The 18,002-nt window shown below is 38.4% G+C and overlaps 1 protein-coding gene across 1 annotated transcript in view; it reads left to right on the plus strand.

Moving 5' to 3' along the window:
• Window positions 1-18,002, plus strand: part of LOC123716721 (retinal-specific phospholipid-transporting ATPase ABCA4-like) — a 41,264-nt gene that overhangs the window by 18,433 nt on the left and 4,829 nt on the right. The window contains exons 20-30 of the mRNA XM_045672587.1: window positions 3,630-3,840; window positions 4,608-4,829; window positions 5,524-5,646; window positions 6,353-6,586; window positions 7,035-7,129; window positions 8,279-8,423; window positions 8,927-9,037; window positions 11,524-11,657; window positions 11,781-11,928; window positions 13,595-13,805; window positions 14,297-14,445. Coding sequence (XP_045528543.1) covers window positions 3,630-3,840; window positions 4,608-4,829; window positions 5,524-5,646; window positions 6,353-6,586; window positions 7,035-7,129; window positions 8,279-8,423; window positions 8,927-9,037; window positions 11,524-11,657; window positions 11,781-11,928; window positions 13,595-13,805; window positions 14,297-14,445 — 1,783 coding nt within the window. The remainder of the gene's footprint in view (window positions 1-3,629; window positions 3,841-4,607; window positions 4,830-5,523; window positions 5,647-6,352; window positions 6,587-7,034; window positions 7,130-8,278; window positions 8,424-8,926; window positions 9,038-11,523; window positions 11,658-11,780; window positions 11,929-13,594; window positions 13,806-14,296; window positions 14,446-18,002) is intronic.

An 18,002-nucleotide genomic window follows, 5' to 3' on the forward strand; every position in this document is an offset into this window, starting at 1 on the left:
TATTTAAAAAAATATTAACGTTCAAAAGTGAACGTATTCACCAATAATTGAATATATTATTATAAATTATGGGGATTTTATCTTATATATGATAAATAATCGCTTTATATTTAATTCTCTTTAAAGACTAATTAACATATTTTATCAAATAATATTTTCTAAAGTAGGTTTTTTTCAAGCAGTGTTGACCTAGTGGCTTCAGGGCCTCTTCCTTCAGGTCCAAGGCTGCACCAATGGACGTCAATATACGCATTTAACATTCGCTCAAACGGTAAAGGAAAACAGTGTGTTGTGAGGAAACCGCCTCGCCTAGACCCAAAAAGTCGTTTTCGTGTGTTAATCACAGGATGGTGATCCCTTACTTCCACTAGTTTTGAATGTATGGTGAGGAAACCGCCTTGCCTAACCCCAAAAAGTCGTTTTCGTGTGTTAATAACAGGATGGTGATCCCTTACTTCCACTAGTTTTGAATGTATGGTGAGGAAACCGCCTTGCCTAACCCCAAAAAGTCGTTTTCGTGTGTCAATCACAGGATGGTGATCCCTTACTTCCACTAGTTTTGAATGTATGGTGAGGAAACCGCCTTGCCTAACCCCAAAAAGTCGTTTTCGTGTGTTAATCACAGGATGGTGATCCCTTACTTCCACTAGTTTTGAATGTATGGTGAGGAAACCGCCTTGCCTAACCCCAAAAAGTCGTTTTCGTGTGTCAATCACAGGATGGTGATCCCTTACTTCCACTAGTTTTGAATGTATGGTGAGGAAACCGCCTTGCCTAACCCCAAAAAGTCGTTTTCGTGTGTTAATCACAGAATGGTGATCCCTTACTTCCACTAGTTTTGAATGTATGGTGAGGAAACCGCCTTGCCTAACCCCAAAAAGTCGTTTTCGTGTGTCAATCACAGTATGGTGATCCCTTACTTCCACTAGTTTTGAATGTATGGTGAGGAAACCGCCTTGCCTAACCCCAAAAAGTCGTTTTCGTGTGTCAATCACAGAATGGTGATCCCTTACTTCCACTAGTTTTGAATGTAAGGTGAGGAAACCGCCTTGCCTAACCCCAAAAAGTCGTTTTCGTGTGTCAATCACAGTATGGTGATCCCTTACTTCCACTAGTTTTGAATGTATGGTGAGGAAACCGCCTTGCCTAACCCCAAAAAGTCGTTTTCGTGTGTCAATCACAGAATGGTGATCCCTTACTTCCACTAGTTTTGAATGTATGGTGAGGAAACCGCCTTGCCTAACCCCAAAAAGTCGTTTTCGTGTGTCAATCACAGAATGGTGATCCCTTACTTCCACTAGTTTTGAATGTATGGTGAGGAAACCGCCTTGCCTAACCCCAAAAAGTCGTTTTCGTGTGTCAATCACAGTATGGTGATCCCTTACTTCCACTAGTTTTGAATGTATGGTGAGGAAACCGCCTTGCCTAACCCCAAAAAGTCGTTTTCGTGTGTCAATCACAGAATGGTGATCCCTTACTTCCACTAGTTTTGAATGTATGGTGAGGAAACCGCCTTGCCTAACCCTAAAAAGTCGTTTTCGTGTGTCAATCACAGAATGGTGATCCCTTACTTCCACTAGTTTTGAATGTATGGTGAGGAAACCGCCTTGCCTAACCCCAAAAAGTCGTTTTCGTGTGTCAATCACAGAATGGTGATCCCTTACTTCCACTAGTTTTGAATGTATGGTGAGGAAACCGCCTTGCCTAACCCCAAAAAGTCGTTTTCGTGTGTCAATCACAGTATGGTGATCCCTTACTTCCACTAGTTTTGAATGTATGGTGAGGAAACCGCCTTGCCTAACCCCAAAAAGTCGTTTTCGTGTGTCAATCACAGAATGGTGATCCCTTACTTCCACTAGTTTTGAATGTATGGTGAGGAAACCGCCTTGCCTAACCCCAAAAAGTCGTTTTCGTGTGTCAATCACAGAATGGTGATCCCTTACTTCCACTAGTTTTGAATGTATGGTGAGGAAACCGCCTTGCCTAACCCCAAAAAGTCGTTTTCGTGTGTCAATCACAGTATGGTGATCCCTTACTTCCACTAGTTTTGAATGTATGGTGAGGAAACCGCCTTGCCTAACCCCAAAAAGTCGTTTTCGTGTGTCAATCACAGAATGGTGATCCCTTACTTCCACTAGTTTTGAATGTATGGTGAGGAAACCGCCTTGCCTAACCCTAAAAAGTCGTTTTCGTGTGTCAATCACAGAATGGTGATCCCTTACTTCCACTAGTTTTGAATGTATGGTGAGGAAACCGCCTTGCCTAACCCCAAAAAGTCGTTTTCGTGTGTCAATCACAGAATGGTGATCCCTTACTTCCACTAGTTTTGAATGTATGGTGAGGAAACCGCCTTGCCTAACCCCAAAAAGTCGTTTTCGTGTGTCAATCACAGTATGGTGATCCCTTACTTCCACTAGTTTTGAATGTATGGTGAGGAAACCGCCTTGCCTAACCCCAAAAAGTCGTTTTCGTGTGTCAATCACAGAATGGTGATCCCTTACTTCCACTAGTTTTGAATGTATGGTGAGGAAACCGCCTTGCCTAACCCCAAAAAGTCGTTTTCGTGTGTCAATCACAGAATGGTGATCCCTTACTTCCACTAGTTTTGAATGTATGGTGAGGAAACCGCCTTGCCTAACCCCAAAAAGTCGTTTTCGTGTGTCAATCACAGTATGGTGATCCCTTACTTCCACTAGTTTTGAATGTATGGTGAGGAAACCGCCTTGCCTAACCCCAAAAAGTCGTTTTCGTGTGTCAATCACAGAATGGTGATCCCTTACTTCCACTAGTTTTGAATGTATGGTGAGGAAACCGCCTTGCCTAACCCCAAAAAGTCGTTTTCGTGTGTCAATCACAGAATGGTGATCCCTTACTTCCACTAGTTTTGAATGTATGGTGAGGAAACCGCCTTGCCTAACCCCAAAAAGTCGTTTTCGTGTGTCAATCACAGAATGGTGATCCCTTACTTCCACTAGTTTTGAATGTATGGTGAGGAAACCGCCTTGCCTAACCCCAAAAAGTCGTTTTCGTGTGTCAATCACAGTATGGTGATCCCTTACTTCCACTAGTTTTGAATGTATGGTGAGGAAACCGCCTTGCCTAACCCCAAAAAGTCGTTTTCGTGTGTCAATCACAGAATGGTGATCCCTTACTTCCACTAGTTTTGAATGTATGGTGAGGAAACCGCCTTGCCTAACCCCAAAAAGTCGTTTTCGTGTGTCAATCACAGAATGGTGATCCCTTACTTCCACTAGTTTTGAATGTATGGTGAGGAAACCGCCTTGCCTAACCCCAAAAAGTCGTTTTCGTGTGACAATCACAGTATGGTGATCCCTTACTTCCACTAGTTTTGAATGTATGGTGAGGAAACCGCCTTGCCTAACCCCAAAAAGTCGTTTTCGTGTGTCAATCACAGAATGGTGATCCCTTACTTCCACTAGTTTTGAATATATGGTGAGGAAACCGCCATGCCTAGACCCAAAAAGTCGTTGGCGTGTGTCAATCACAGGATGGTGATCCCCTACTTCCACTACTTTCATTAATAATCATGAAACATACAGAAATCCGAAGCCAAGACCTAACAAGGTCGTAGCGCCAATTGTATATTTAAAAGAATTTATTTATTTCAGATTTTGTTTACGACTCGTGTACGTCACGCGGCACCCGTAGCCATGAACGTTCTAACCAATTTGCTCGCGAGTCATCTGTTGCCTTGGGGTGATGGTGTGACCTTGTCCACCATTAATTATCCTCTGGAAGCGCCGCAACTAAGGACTGCGGAGATTGTCGAACCGAAGGAGATGGGTAACATCTTCATATGGAGTGCCTTCATCGTTTTTGGTGAGTTTTAAAGAAAACAATTTTTTAACCGGATTAAAGCTATTTGTATTATTATAAACTTATATAGCACGTGGAACGTCGGCCAATTGAAATTTAAAATTATGTAATTAATTATAAGTTTATAATAATTGCTTTAATCCGGCTAAAAAATTGTTTTCTTTCAATGTGTAAAAGCTATGTGAACCAAATACAATACTAAGTACTTTTAAATTGTTTAATAATTGACATTCATGCCACTTCTGGCAAATATAGATTATTTTATATACCAGAGGCAAGAGAAACTTTACTGTTATTATACGATATTAGTTTTCTGTTTTTGCGGTTTTCATTTTAATATTCCTTTGTTATAAATAACGATTAACAAGGTAATAAATAGCGTTTGCATTTTGTTCTCACAGTAATGTCACTTACATTGCCGTGCCTTGCTGATAGAGGTTAAAAGTTTGGATTTCTTATTTATTGTTTATTAACAATAATTAACTAACATGTATTTTTTACTAACAATTTGTAAAAAAAAACTTGGCAATTTAAAAGCGTGACGGGGCCAGTAATGTATGATGCCAGCTTTTCTCGTCTGTTCTACGTTGATTTGAGAATTGGAATTTAAAAACTAGTTCTAGCGCTCTATCTCTCTCTCTCTCTCTGTCTCTTTATAGCTCTAGAGTTCGAGAGAGAGTACTAGACTCTCTAGAACTCTCTCTAGCTCTCAAATTAAAATATTCGCAGTGGCTGATGAGAAGAATATTAACAAATAATTCCTCTTTTAGTTATCGCAGCTACAGTTATGAATGCGGTGGGCCTCGTATGCAAAGAGCGAGAAAGTAGTACTCGACACATACACATAATGTCGGGGTGTTCACCTCTGGTCTATTGGCTCTCGTCGTTAATATCGTACGTGACTCTATACACTCTGGTACTGGTGATACCTACTTTGGTGGCCTGTGTCGCTCTGGATCGGGATGAAACCATTAACAATCCGGACTTTCTTGGTGAGAAAATGTTTAAAATTCTTAAGTATATTATGAAATAAATGATGCATTGAGTCTTTATTTATATTATATGTTTTTATTAAATTAAAACTTAATAAGATCATCTCTAACATAGATAGAAGTTTAAGTTTTAAAAGTTTTTTGAAATTTGGTCTTATTGAAAAATCGTTGTGATAAAACGCGTATAAATAAGGCCGTTCTCTTGTGTGTGAGATTCTTGATTTCCCCCCCCCCCCCTCTTCATGAAACGCACTTAACGTTTTCTGCATCCAATAGTAAAACGTTTCGTGACCACACCCAGTGACTCTTTATACCTAAAACTTACCATTGTATTCAATCTCCGCCCCGCATAGTAATGTTTTACAAGAGGGACCCCTTCCCCCCCCCCCCAAAATTCGTTACGTAATACTTGGTTATACGGTGAAGGAAAACTTAGTGAAACAACCAGCTCGTCTAAGGCACATACTTGGCTATAAGAAACAACATGGTTACGATACAGAAGTCTAACGGCATACTTTAGAACGAAAAAGTCGAAGGCGTGTGTCAGGCACAGATGGTTGATCGCCTACTTATCGCGGGACAGATGCAAATATCTGAGGCCCAGACTTAAAAGGCTGTAGCGCCCGTAAACTTACGATCTTACGGATGTCAGTTGCCCATTGAAGCCACTAGGCCAACACTGTTCTCGTTACAGGTACATTGTTCCTGATAATGTTCCTGAGCGTGGTGGCGCTACTGAGTTTTGTCTATTCCGTGAGCTTTTTCTTCGCAGAGCGCGGATCCGCCGCCATTCTTATCGCGTTTCTGTTTGTTTTTGGTGAGTATTGTTCATTAATAAATATTTTCATCTGGATTTTCAAAATGTCGAGCTTTGTTGAGCCAAAATTTTTAAAAAATTATTAACTTAATAATTTTTTGTATACAATTATTTAATGGTATTCTCGTATTGTGTAAATTCAACATTAAAAATAATATTAACCGTTATATGCAATCTAACATTAGTTAAGATATATTGTGTTGAATAATTGGAAACGTAAGCCAATCAATCATCACACACTTGAAGCCAACATGAGCACTAGTTTTTTCCACACTCATAAATTGTAATTAATATTCTCGTTTATGATATTATCCAAAAAGGTCACTTAGCTTTAAGAACCGTTTAATAAGCCAAGTTAATATTTTGTTAGCATCGCAACCCCATCATTTTATTTTTGTTATAAGCTCATGTTTTAAACAATTCAAGCCAGTTGACACCCAGCTTCAAACAAAGTGTTGGATTTAACATATATTTGAGCATATTTACAACAACCGCCTCCGAACTTAATTTATTTATTTATTATAATACATTCACTATCCTTACAGTACTAAGCCAATACCATAATGTCGAAAAAGTTACATAAATTAAATTACACAATTTCGCTACTGTGAACTCAGTCTTTGTTAACGGGGATTTGTGGTACAGACTGATTCAGGCCGCTGGTGAATGGGTGTAGTTTTTACGTATTAATTTAGCAAATTTTCAGGTCTCATCACACCAGCGATACAGTCTGGAGCTGAATTCTTTGAAGACTCTATACCGGGTTATGCCGACATCCTCCTAACATTTGTTGCCTATACGATGCCGCCCCATACGTTTGCAATGGCAATAAAGCGGGCCGGCAACATCGCACGCGTGAACGCGTACTGTGATCTCAATAAGGACAAATGCCCAAGTCTAATAGTTCCAGATTCAAAGTTCGATGTCAAAAAATGTTGCGGTAAGTCCGGCAACGTCTCATTCACAAAACTACTTCTAATAGAAACTTACTTTTACCTATTTTTATACTGATACTATATCAATAGAAAGAAATTTCTTTGGTGGCTTAGCATCATATCACCTCGACATTTTTAAAGGCAGTTTTTGCCGCGCACCAGGACTAGCTTAGGATCCTTCAAGAAACGAGTATACCTATTTTTTTAAAGTCGGCAACGCACTTGCCTCTGGCAATATGAATGTCTTTGGACGGCGGTACCACTTAACATCAGGTGAGCCTCCTCCCCATTTGCCTCACTTATATAATAATAAAGAAAGTAAACTCTGTCCTCTGAGTTCGATATCGGATGAAAAAAAATATATTTCATTTTTACATTATTACATTTTTTTTAATATAAACAAGGTAGTTTTGCCTTTGGCTCGGTAAAGACTCGACTCATCTTACATTTCAGAATTAAACGAAAAGTCGCTGAACTATTTCTCCTTTGAAGATACATCGCCATTTATCTTCGTGCTAATTTTTATTGGGCAAATCATATTTTATATGGTAAGTTCTTCAAATGTTACAAGTAGTTTGTTAAAAGCATGCCAAGGCAAGATTTTAATACTATCAATCTCATTGAAAGCTAAAAATAAGATGTCAATGAGATCAATGAGGAATTTATGGGCACAAATTAATTGCAGAAATGCACTTATAACACACAAAAACACAGTCACTAATTACTTCAATTATGCACACTTCACACAGTACTTTATCACTTGTATTCACTTTATCGCTTCGGTGTTCCTCTCTTGTTATCGCATTCCAAACTAAAGGCGACTAGTCGCGTTTCGGCTCCCTTATATATCCCTGGGAATAATTCTAAACAATATTCGAGAACTTTCTAGGCGGGCTTGCTACTGAGTAGCGATTGCACAATTCTAGAACGTCCGCACTCTTTGTCTCTTTCGCACGTTGCTCCGTTCTTGTCGTACGGCGTTCTAGAGTTCTCAGTCTAGTTTCGAAAAAGTTCTGATCTTCTCTCTCTCTCTCTCGTATCATTTCGTCCTTGTCTCACACCTAGAAAGTTCGGTCTAGAATATTCCTTCATCAAAGTGGTATACCTAGGCCTGAAAACGCCTGAAAACGGGTCTCCTGAAAACTGCACCAATCGACTACACATGTTCTGAAACTGACTGAAAAAAGGTTTTAGCTTCCTGAAAACTAGGGTAACATTATGAAAATTACAATTTTCTAATATGTGATTGACCCTCTCCTGAAACGGTCAGAAATCATATTACAGCCTGCTGAAAAGTTCTCTAAGTAGTGGAAAAACCTAGAAACATTGCAGTCGACCCGTCTTCGTAACAATATTATTGAAGCTCTACTCGCACGCAACAATAAAAACTGTTCTTGCTTGTTCTGCACGTATGTGTGCGTGCACGCAGGTAACCTGGAAGTGGTGCTTTGTGACTTATTGTTGGATGCTTTTTTCATTTATACAGTCAAAATCTGATATAACGACATCGGTTTTGACTGTATTTATCCATAAAACATGAAATCAATCAAATAATTTAAAAAATTGACCTAAAAATCAAGAGCGTGTGCGAAAAATAAATGACCACGAACAGATACAAAAATAAGAAGCCTAGTAAAAAATTAAGTAAAAAAGTTGTAGCGCCATTTGTTTGTTTAACCAACTTTTTAAATTTGCAGTCATTGGTGATAGCCTTTGAAAAAGGTGTCTTCATGTGCTGGATAGATCGCTTATTCAATTCGTCATACTCTCCAGAAACCAGTACTAATGTGGACCAAATGGTTTGCGCTGAAAAGTGCTACGTGAACAAGGCCATTGATTTACGTAAGCTTCATATCATTACTATAGAAAAACCGCTAGGCAACAATTTTTATAAATAAATATGGTTTTGGTTAAAATATAGATATAGAATCTAGTTATAGACTATAATAATAACCAAAAATAAAAAAAATCTAATATAATAAAATAATTGATAAATGTATCGCGCGAATCTCGCTAAAAATTTTCAGCTAATAAAAATCCCAATGTCATAGACTATAAAGAAAATTCTTTCGATACGCAAACCGCTCTGATCATTACATACTAATCGCATTATGATGTATTTGTTTATTAGATAACAGCTCAATTTAAATAATAAAAAAAACACATTTTATAATGTTTTTTTACTAACCTATATATTGGTATGGTTTATAAAAAAATATCATTTTTGACCTCTTAAAAACTATTTAGGAATGTGTTTCCGAGTTCTTTAAAACAATTATATCATTAAACATTTTGCCTGGAATAGCTATGTGTTATTAAAATACATTAATACATTTATGATACAGCATCCCGAGACATCCGCGATGCGATGTTGGTTGATGATATTCACAAGAAATATTTGCATTTCCCCAAGCCGTGCGTTGCTGTCAAAGGGGTCAGCTTCTCGGTCCAAAAAGGTGAGTCGTTAATTACAAAGATTCCATTTTCTGCTTATACTATCTTTACTCTGTGGCTGATCATTCTATAATATAAACCGTTTTGTAGTCTGTGATCACAGTGACCATGCATTGTATTACAACATAAACAAAGATTTTCATTAATGTTATCAAATTGTTTCTCAAAAGGATAATATACCATTTGAATCTTGTAAATTTGCCGTGGTGTATATTATGAAAAAACAGAACATAAAGTAATCACGGAGTAGAAAAATACTTTTGTATTAGTAATTTCGCAAACCTATATATTGAATTTTAATTTCTTTAGTCTGTTTTTAATCTAAATAGGTGTATTTGTGTAATTTCGCAAACCTATATATTGAATTTTAATTTCTTCAGTCTGTTTTTAATCTAAATAGGTGTATTTGTGTAATTTCGCAAACCTATATATTGAATTTTAATTTCTTCAGTCTGTTTTTAATCTAAATAGGTGTATTTGTGTAATTTCGCAAACCTATATATTGAATTTTAATTTCTTCAGTCTGTTTTTAATCTAAATAGGTGTATTTGTGTAATTTCGCAAACCTATATATTGAATTTTAATTTCTTCAGTCTGTTTTTAATCTAAATAGGTGTATTTGTGTAATTTCGCAAACCTATATATTGAATTTAAATTTCTTCAGTCTGTTTTTAATCTAAATAGGTGTATTTGTGTAATTTCGCAAACCTATATATTGAATTTAAATTTCTTCAGTCTGTTTTTAATCTAAATAGGTGTATTTGTGTAATTTCGCAAACCTATATATTGAATTTTAATTTCTTCAGTCTGTTTTTAATCTAAATAGGTGTATTTGTGTAATTTCGCAAACCTATATATTGAATTTTAGTTTCTTAAGTCTGTTTTTAATCTAAATAGGTGTATTTGTGTAATTTCGCAAACCTATGTATTGAATTTAAATTTCTTCAGTCTGTTTTTAATCTAAATAGGTGTATTTGTGTAATTTCGCAAACCTATGTATTGAATTTTAATTTCTTCAGTCTATTTTTAATCTAAATAGGTGTATTTGTGTAATTTCGCAAACCTATGTATTGAATTTTAATTTCTTCAGTCTGTTTTTAATCTAAATAGGTGTATTTGTGTAATTTCGCAAACCTATGTATTGAATTTTAATTTCTTCAGTCTGTTTTTAATCTAAATAGGTGTATTTGTGTAATTTCGCAAACCTATATATTGAATTTTAATTTCTTCAGTCTGTTTTTAATCTAAATAGGTGTATTTGTGTAATTTCGCAAACCTATATATTGAATTTTAATTTCTTCAGTCTGTTTTTAATCTAAATAGGTGTATTTGTGTAATTTCGCAAACCTATATATTGAATTTTAGTTTCTTCAGTCTGTTTTTAATCTAAATAGGTGTATTTGTGTAATTTCGCAAACCTATGTATTGAATTTAAATTTCTTCAGTCTGTTTTTAATCTAAATAGGTGTATTTGTGTAATTTCGCAAACCTATATATTGAATTTTAATTTCTTCAGTCTGTTTTTAATCTAAATAGGTGTATTTGTGTAATTTCGCAAACCTATGTATTGAATTTTAATTTCTTCAGTCTGTTTTTAATCTAAATAGGTGTATTTGTGTAATTTCGCAAACCTATATATTGAATTTTAATTTCTTCAGTCTGTTTTTGATCTAAATAGGTGTACCTTATATTTCAGATACTTTTTTTCTATATATCTATCATCTCTATGTGTATTTTGTGATAGGACTCCGCCAAATCCCGCCATTTCTATCTGCACTCTCTGACATGTACCACCATTCATATATGTAAAACAATGTACACTTATGACACTTATTAAATGCCTCTAATTTTACATTTACTGCCAGATCTCAAATCAATGGCGTAGAACGGAAGAGAAGAACTGGCAATAAACTCTCCGCCACTCATTTAATTTGCCAAGTTTTCTTTTTGTTTTAGACAACATTTGTAACGAGCTGCAACCATTACACCATGTTCCACACGACATCTTAAGTAATAAATAATAATAGAATAAATTAAAAACAAAGATTTGTCTCAGCTTGTCAAAGATCCTCTATCAGCAGCATGGTGAAATAGGAGCACGCACATACATTCTCGTGGGAATGACACGCAAATACATAGTCAAAAATGATTAACATCACCGCATACACGAATTCAAGCACGACCAGTTACCACAAGTAGCACCCATTCACGAGTATCACGCATGGCCAGCCATCGGCCCCCTCGCCATGTTTTAGGGAGAGAGACATCCAAACGCATGGACGCATCGATTGGGATTGTTTAAATAGTAACGAATAATAATCGTTACCCATAACAGTAAAGCAAATTTTCAAATAAGGGGTTTTACACAGATACGAGTATATTTTGCTTTGTATTATTATTATATTAACGTAAATGTGTTTATTTCCTATAAAAATGTCAGACGTTTTTTGTATTTAAATTTTAAGTGAAAACTTGTAAATATTTTTAGGTGAATGTTTCGGCCTGTTGGGGGTGAACGGTGCGGGAAAATCAACAACATTTAAAATGCTTACCTCAAGCGAATGTCCCACCAGGGGACGGATATTTGGGAACGGATATCACATGGACAAATCGAGGGCTGAGGTATGAAATTAATAATATCTCTCCTTATTTATCGACATATGACATGATTAATTTCCACAGAAGATGCTGTGTTAATTTTTTATCTTTATAACTCAATATATACTTTTTCTATCACAAATTCAGTACTTACGTTCTTTGGGGTACTGTCCGCAATTCTTCGGGTTCGACGAGTTTCTGACGGGCCGCGAAAACCTCACGCTGTTGCTAACGCTACAAGGCCGCGATGAAGAACATATACATGATGAAGTTGCCTCCTGGATTGATACCGTAGGTCAGTACATAAGAAGGTATTCGTGATTTTACCATTTTTGTTATTTATTAGAGGTTTATATTGTTATAATCTAAAATTCCTTAAGTGAAAAGTTACCATACCCGACGGGCATACATGATGAATGTCATGAATGTGAATGTATCGAAAGAGGTATGTATGTACCTTAGTAAGAGTAGTCCGTGATCTCTGTCTACCCCTTCCTGAAAAAGTATAATAAATATTAGGTCCTTACATATGAAATTGGCGTTTTATATGGGAGGAACAAAAAGTCGAATATTTCTAAATATAATACATTTAATTAATCAAAGTATGAACCATTGTTTTCTATGCAATTTTGCCATCTCATAGGTAGTTCATTGATCCCTTTACTAAAAAAACAGTCGGACGGGAATCAATAAAATCTGTGAAGGCGATTTGGACTGCCCCATCAGAGTTAAATTTTTTCCCTTGCAAGAAGTTGTCCAAATTTCGAAAAAAATGGTAATCTGTTGGAGCAAGGTCCGGAGAGTACGGAGGATATCTCAGACATTCCAATTAAAGCTCTTCTAATTTGGTAGCCGTCTGTTGTGCAGTGTGTGGTCTAGCGTTGTCGTGAAGCAGCAGTGGCGTGGAGCGATTGACCAGCCTAGGTTGTTTAGCCGCTAGCTTTTCCATCATGGTTTGCAATTGCTGACAATAGACATCAGCCGTAATAGTCTGGCCAGATTTGAGAAAACTGCAATGAACAATACTGGCACTAGTCCACCAAATGCTTACAAGTAACTTTTTTGGGGTTAATCTTCGCTTGGGGCAGGTTTTGGCTGGCTGGCCAGGATCCAACTATTGCGCTGAGTGCTTCCGATTATCGTAAAGAATCCATTTTTCATCACAGGTAATGATTCGGTTTAAAATACCTTCATTAATGTGCCGGTTCAGTAATGTAACGCAGCAGTCGACGCGCGTTTGCCGGTTTGCTTCAGTCAATTCGTGAGGTACCCACCTTTCAAGCTTTTTAATCTTCCCAATTTGCTTCAAGAGAATTAAAATAGTTTTATCACTAACACCGCAGCCTGCAGCTAAGTCAGACGTGGTTTGCGATGGATCCGCTTCCACAATAGCCTATACTTCATTATCAACTTTGGTCTCAGGCCGTCCACGGGGCTTGTTCTGCAGGTCGAAATTTCCAGAACGAAAACGTTGGAACCAAAAACGAACTGTGTTTTCTTTTGCAACATGACCGCCATACACATCATTCACCCTTCGAGTCGTTTCCGCAGCACTAGTGCCACGGCGGAACTCGTACTCGTAAATAATGCGATACTTTAAGTTTTCCATTTTGTAAAATGAGTGACGCAAACAGAAAAAAAAACACAAGAAAAAAACAAATGAATGACGGTCATCGAAGCACAATGTTGAGCTGTACAAATTTGAATTTGAAATTCTTAACCAAAGATTAGGTATTTGAGGTCAAAGAGGCCAGTACGGCCAATTTCATATGTAAGGACCTAATAAATTAAATTTATATTTTCCAGAATTTTTTTTATTATTAATAGTCTTCACAATCTTATCTGTTAGTTAGTTTTGTGTGTACTTAATGTAAATTACATCATCAATATTCTCTATCTTTTAAATGTTATTCTATCTCCAGGCATTAATTTTTACATTCGTCGCCATTAAATTCCACCAGGGCTGGAGAAATATGCAGACCAGCCAGTCAGTGGGTACTCCGGTGGGTGTGCGCGCCGTCTATCCACCGCGGCTTCTTTATGTGGCAACGCCGCCGTGACTCTGTTGGACGAGCCCACTGCGGGAGTGGACGTTGCCGCGAGAAGACGTGTCTGGGCAGCGTTGAGACGCGCAACTGCGGTGCGACGGTCGCTTATTATTACTTCGCATAGGTATGAATCTCAAATTATTACTCATACTTGTGTGACTTGTAAGCATAGAAACATCGTAGTAGGGAATGCTGGGTCCGCATTAAAGGCGTTCCTACTTTCTGAAAATGTCTATATGAAACCTTCTCAAAGGCCTTTTCAAACTTCCTATATTAAGAAACATTTTTTGACTATGGTTCGGCTCGAAGGACCAATGTACAGCTTGCCAGCAATTGAACTGAAATTTGTGTTTTTATGTTATAAATGTCAGGGGAATTTGTATAATATATGTAGTGTATGTATGAGCAAGCTGCACTAGATAGTTCAATATATGTAAGGATGAGAGCTAGGACACTTTAGATAAAGATAAGTGACGAAGACTACTCCAACCACCCAAGTTTTAGTGCTATTTCTATATTGAAAATACTAGTCGTAGACGAAGAAAAAGTACGAGCCGTAAATTAGAATATTGAGACTAAGCTACAGAAGTAAGGGCTAAGCACTCCTTGTTACAGTATGGACGAGATGGAAGCTCTCTGCAACCGTATAGCCATAATGTCCGCGGGCGAAATCCGCGTGTTGGGCGAACCGGCCGTACTCAGGGCCAACCACGCCGCGGGACACGCCCTTACACTGAAACTGATGCCTACTAGCACTACCGACGGTAATAAACACTTTATTCACATATTTAAACAATATCACAAAACCGGTAAAAAAACTAACATTTACTAATAAAAGCTATATATATTAATATATTTAATTCTCCAATAGCTTCTAGCTTCAAAACATTTGATGTCTTTTGGCTTTATATTGTTACGAGCTAGGGGATCGGATAGAAAATGCCGTGGATTTCTTCAAGGGTTTATTTATTGGTAAATCAAATGAGGAATTTATGGGCACAAATTAATAGCAGAAATGCACTTATAGCACACAAAAACAATCACTTATTACTTCACTTATGCACACTTCACACAGTACTTTATCACTTATATTCACTTATATTCACTTTTATCGCTTCGGTGTTTCGCTCTTGTAATCGCATTCAAAACTAAGTGACTAGTCGCGTTTCGGCTCGCTTATATATCCCTGGGAATAATTCTAAACAATATTCGAGAACTTTCTAGGCGGGCTTGCTACTGAGTAGCGATTGCACAATTCTAGAACGTTCGCACTCTTTGTCTCTTTCGCACGTTGCTCCGTCCTTGTCGTACGGCGTTCTAGAGTGCTCGTCTAGTTTCGAGAAAGTTCTGATCTTCTCTCTCTCTCTCTCGTATCATTTCGTCCTTGTCTCACACCTAGAAAGTTCGGTCTAGAATATTCCTTCACCAAAGGGGTATAACTAGGCCTGAAAACGCCTGAAAACGGGTCTCCTGAAAACTGCACTACTCGACTACACATGTTCTGAAACCGACTGAAAAAAGGTTTCAGCTTCCTGAAAACTAGGGTAACATTATGAAAATTACAATTTTCTAATATGTGATTGACCCTCTCCTGAAACGGTCAGAAATCATATTACAGCTTGCTGAAAAGTTCTCTAACTAAAAAAAAAATCTAGAAACATTGTAGTCGACCCGTCTTCGTAACACTACCCCCTCCTTAGACATGCTCGTCCCGAGCATCATTACTCCCTTTATAGGTGGCCATTATCTTTTCCCATCGAGTCTGCGGATCCTTAACAGCTGCACAAGCTCTACATTTCTTGATCCAGTCTTCTACATCTTCACGATAATGTATCCAATAAAACATTTCCTTAACCTTCATAAGAGTCCGTTTTACTCCTAAATGTCCACTAGACAAGTCACTATGACACATTTCTAATATGTCGCGAACCTTGAATCTTGGCACAACAAACTGCAAATGATCGCCTTGAGCATTTTTCAATTTGCGACATAACACTCCATTATGTAGAACTAAACTATCCCATTGAGCCCAGTAACTCTTAGTAGTGTTACTTGTAGATGTAACTTTACTCCATTGCGGCTTGACAGCTGAAGATTTCATCCAGTCCAGAATGGGTTTAATGTCAGAATCTTGATGTTGCTCTTCCTGAATTAATTTACCACACCAATCTGGACTAATGGTATCCGTTCTTAGTATCCTCACTGGTTCATTATCCCTTCCATCCTCTTCGTTAACTTTATCGCACGGTCCTTGAGACACATCATCTGAACTCCTTAGCTCTCTTTCATGAGTAGATAACATGTCAGAAAATTTCTTTAATTGTCCCTCTGCCTTTGATAGAAGTATTGACAGGGCTTCCTTATAGTTATCCAGAACTGTTCGAACTGCGTTCCACTCTTGTTGATTACTAGCCTGTCCGTCTACATTGATTACTCTACAGGCGTCATAACCACTTTTTGAAGAGTTGCCTTTAAAACAAACTTCCTGCTCTCCACACTTGAACATTCCTTTTTCCAGATCTATCTTACACTTATAATACTTCATGAAGTCTAATCCGATTATGCAGTCATCTACTATGTCGGCAAGAACAACCTTGTGTCTGTATAAACTTCCACCAATCTTGAAGGTTGCGATACCTTCTCCCCGATCGGTTATGCGCTGACCTGTTGCCGTCACAAGCTGTACAATTCCTCTAGAAGGGCTTTTATAAAATGTCTTCAAAAGCTGATATCTGATCACTGTTCGTGAAGCTCCAGTATCGAGTGTTAGGTTACACTTAGTTCCATTGACTTCTCCGTCGATGACTAAGGTATTCCCACGTCTAACCTTCACATCACCTCGGAAGTCTTTCTTAGGGCACGAAAACCTCATATGCCCTACTTCCCCACAGGTGTAACAGGTTGACCCACGTTGACCATTAGCTTTTTCCGTGATAGCCCTAATGCGGTAAGGTCGATGATCCTTGCAAAATGCTTCCACTTCCAACGCATGAGCAAGAGCATCCTTAAGGTCCTTATGGTGACCGAGGTTCACAGCCATTCGAATTTCACGGTCTCGAATACCGTCGACAAAAGCTTGAACCAACATCTTGTCTGCAACATCTGGTGAGGATGCGTAGGCCTTCCTTACCAGCTTCTCTATTTCAAGTCCCCATTTTTGCAAACTTTCATTTGTCTGCTGTATTCTATCTTTCAATTGAGCCCTGTAAACGTGCTCTAAATGTGCGTCTCCATACCGTGATTCCAGGGCATCTAGCAGTTGCTTCAACGTCACCTTACCTTTCTTGGTATCTAATATGGAGAGGGCTTCGTCACGCAGTCCCAGAATAAGGGCGGTAACAGCTTGATCGTCAGTCCACCCGTTTGACTCTGCTACAGTCTCAAACTGCAGCTTGTACGCGCCCCAAGAAGATGTACCATCAAAGGGAGGCACTTTCACATTTCCAGGTGGTGCTACAGTCGTGACAACACCAGAGGTCTTCAGGCATTGGATTTCATTTTCTAATCCAAGGATACGTTTATCCTGCTTGGATTCCAAATTCTCGATCTTTTCATCTACCTGTATTTTCAGGTCACAAAGTTTTTCTCCTATACGGCGAGCCTGCTCCTCTTGACGTCGTGCCTGCTCCTCTATCATGCGACGTGTCTGAGCCTGTTCTTCCATCATTTGGCGTGTATGTTCGTCTTGACGGCGTGCCTGTTCTTCTTGACGGCGTGCCTGTTCTTCTTGACGGCGTGCCTGTTCTTCCATCATTTGGCGTGTCTGTTCTTCCTGACGGCGTGCCTGTTCTTACTGACGGCGTGCCTGTTCTTCCTGACGGCGTGCCTGTTCTTCCATCATTTGTCGTGTCTGTTCTTCTTGACGGCGTGCCTGTGCTTCCATCATTTGCTGCAGAGCAAGGAGGATGTTGCCATCGTTACTTTCACCCATCCCGCGGTTCGCATCGAAACTTTGTCGCCGGGCGGCGTCGCGTGCTGATTGCGCCCTTGTCTGCACTCCCTCCGCAGCTGAAGACTCTGCCACAGACTCCTCTTGATTCTCCCTTGGAGTAATTGGCATGTTTCTATCCCACTTCTGACACCAAAATGTTACGAGCTAGGGGATCGGATAGAAAATGCCGTGGATTTCTTCAAGGGTTTATTTATTGGTAAATCAAATGAGGAATTTATGGGCACAAATTAATAGCAGAAATGCACTTATAGCACACAAAAACAATCACTTATTACTTCACTTATGCACACTTCACACAGTACTTTATCACTTATATTCACTTTTATCGCTTCGGTGTTTCGCTCTTGTAATCGCATTCAAAACTAAGTG

Source organism: Pieris brassicae, chromosome 11 (genome assembly GCF_905147105.1).
Source record: "Pieris brassicae chromosome 11, ilPieBrab1.1, whole genome shotgun sequence".
NCBI lineage: Eukaryota > Metazoa > Arthropoda > Insecta > Lepidoptera > Pieridae > Pieris > Pieris brassicae.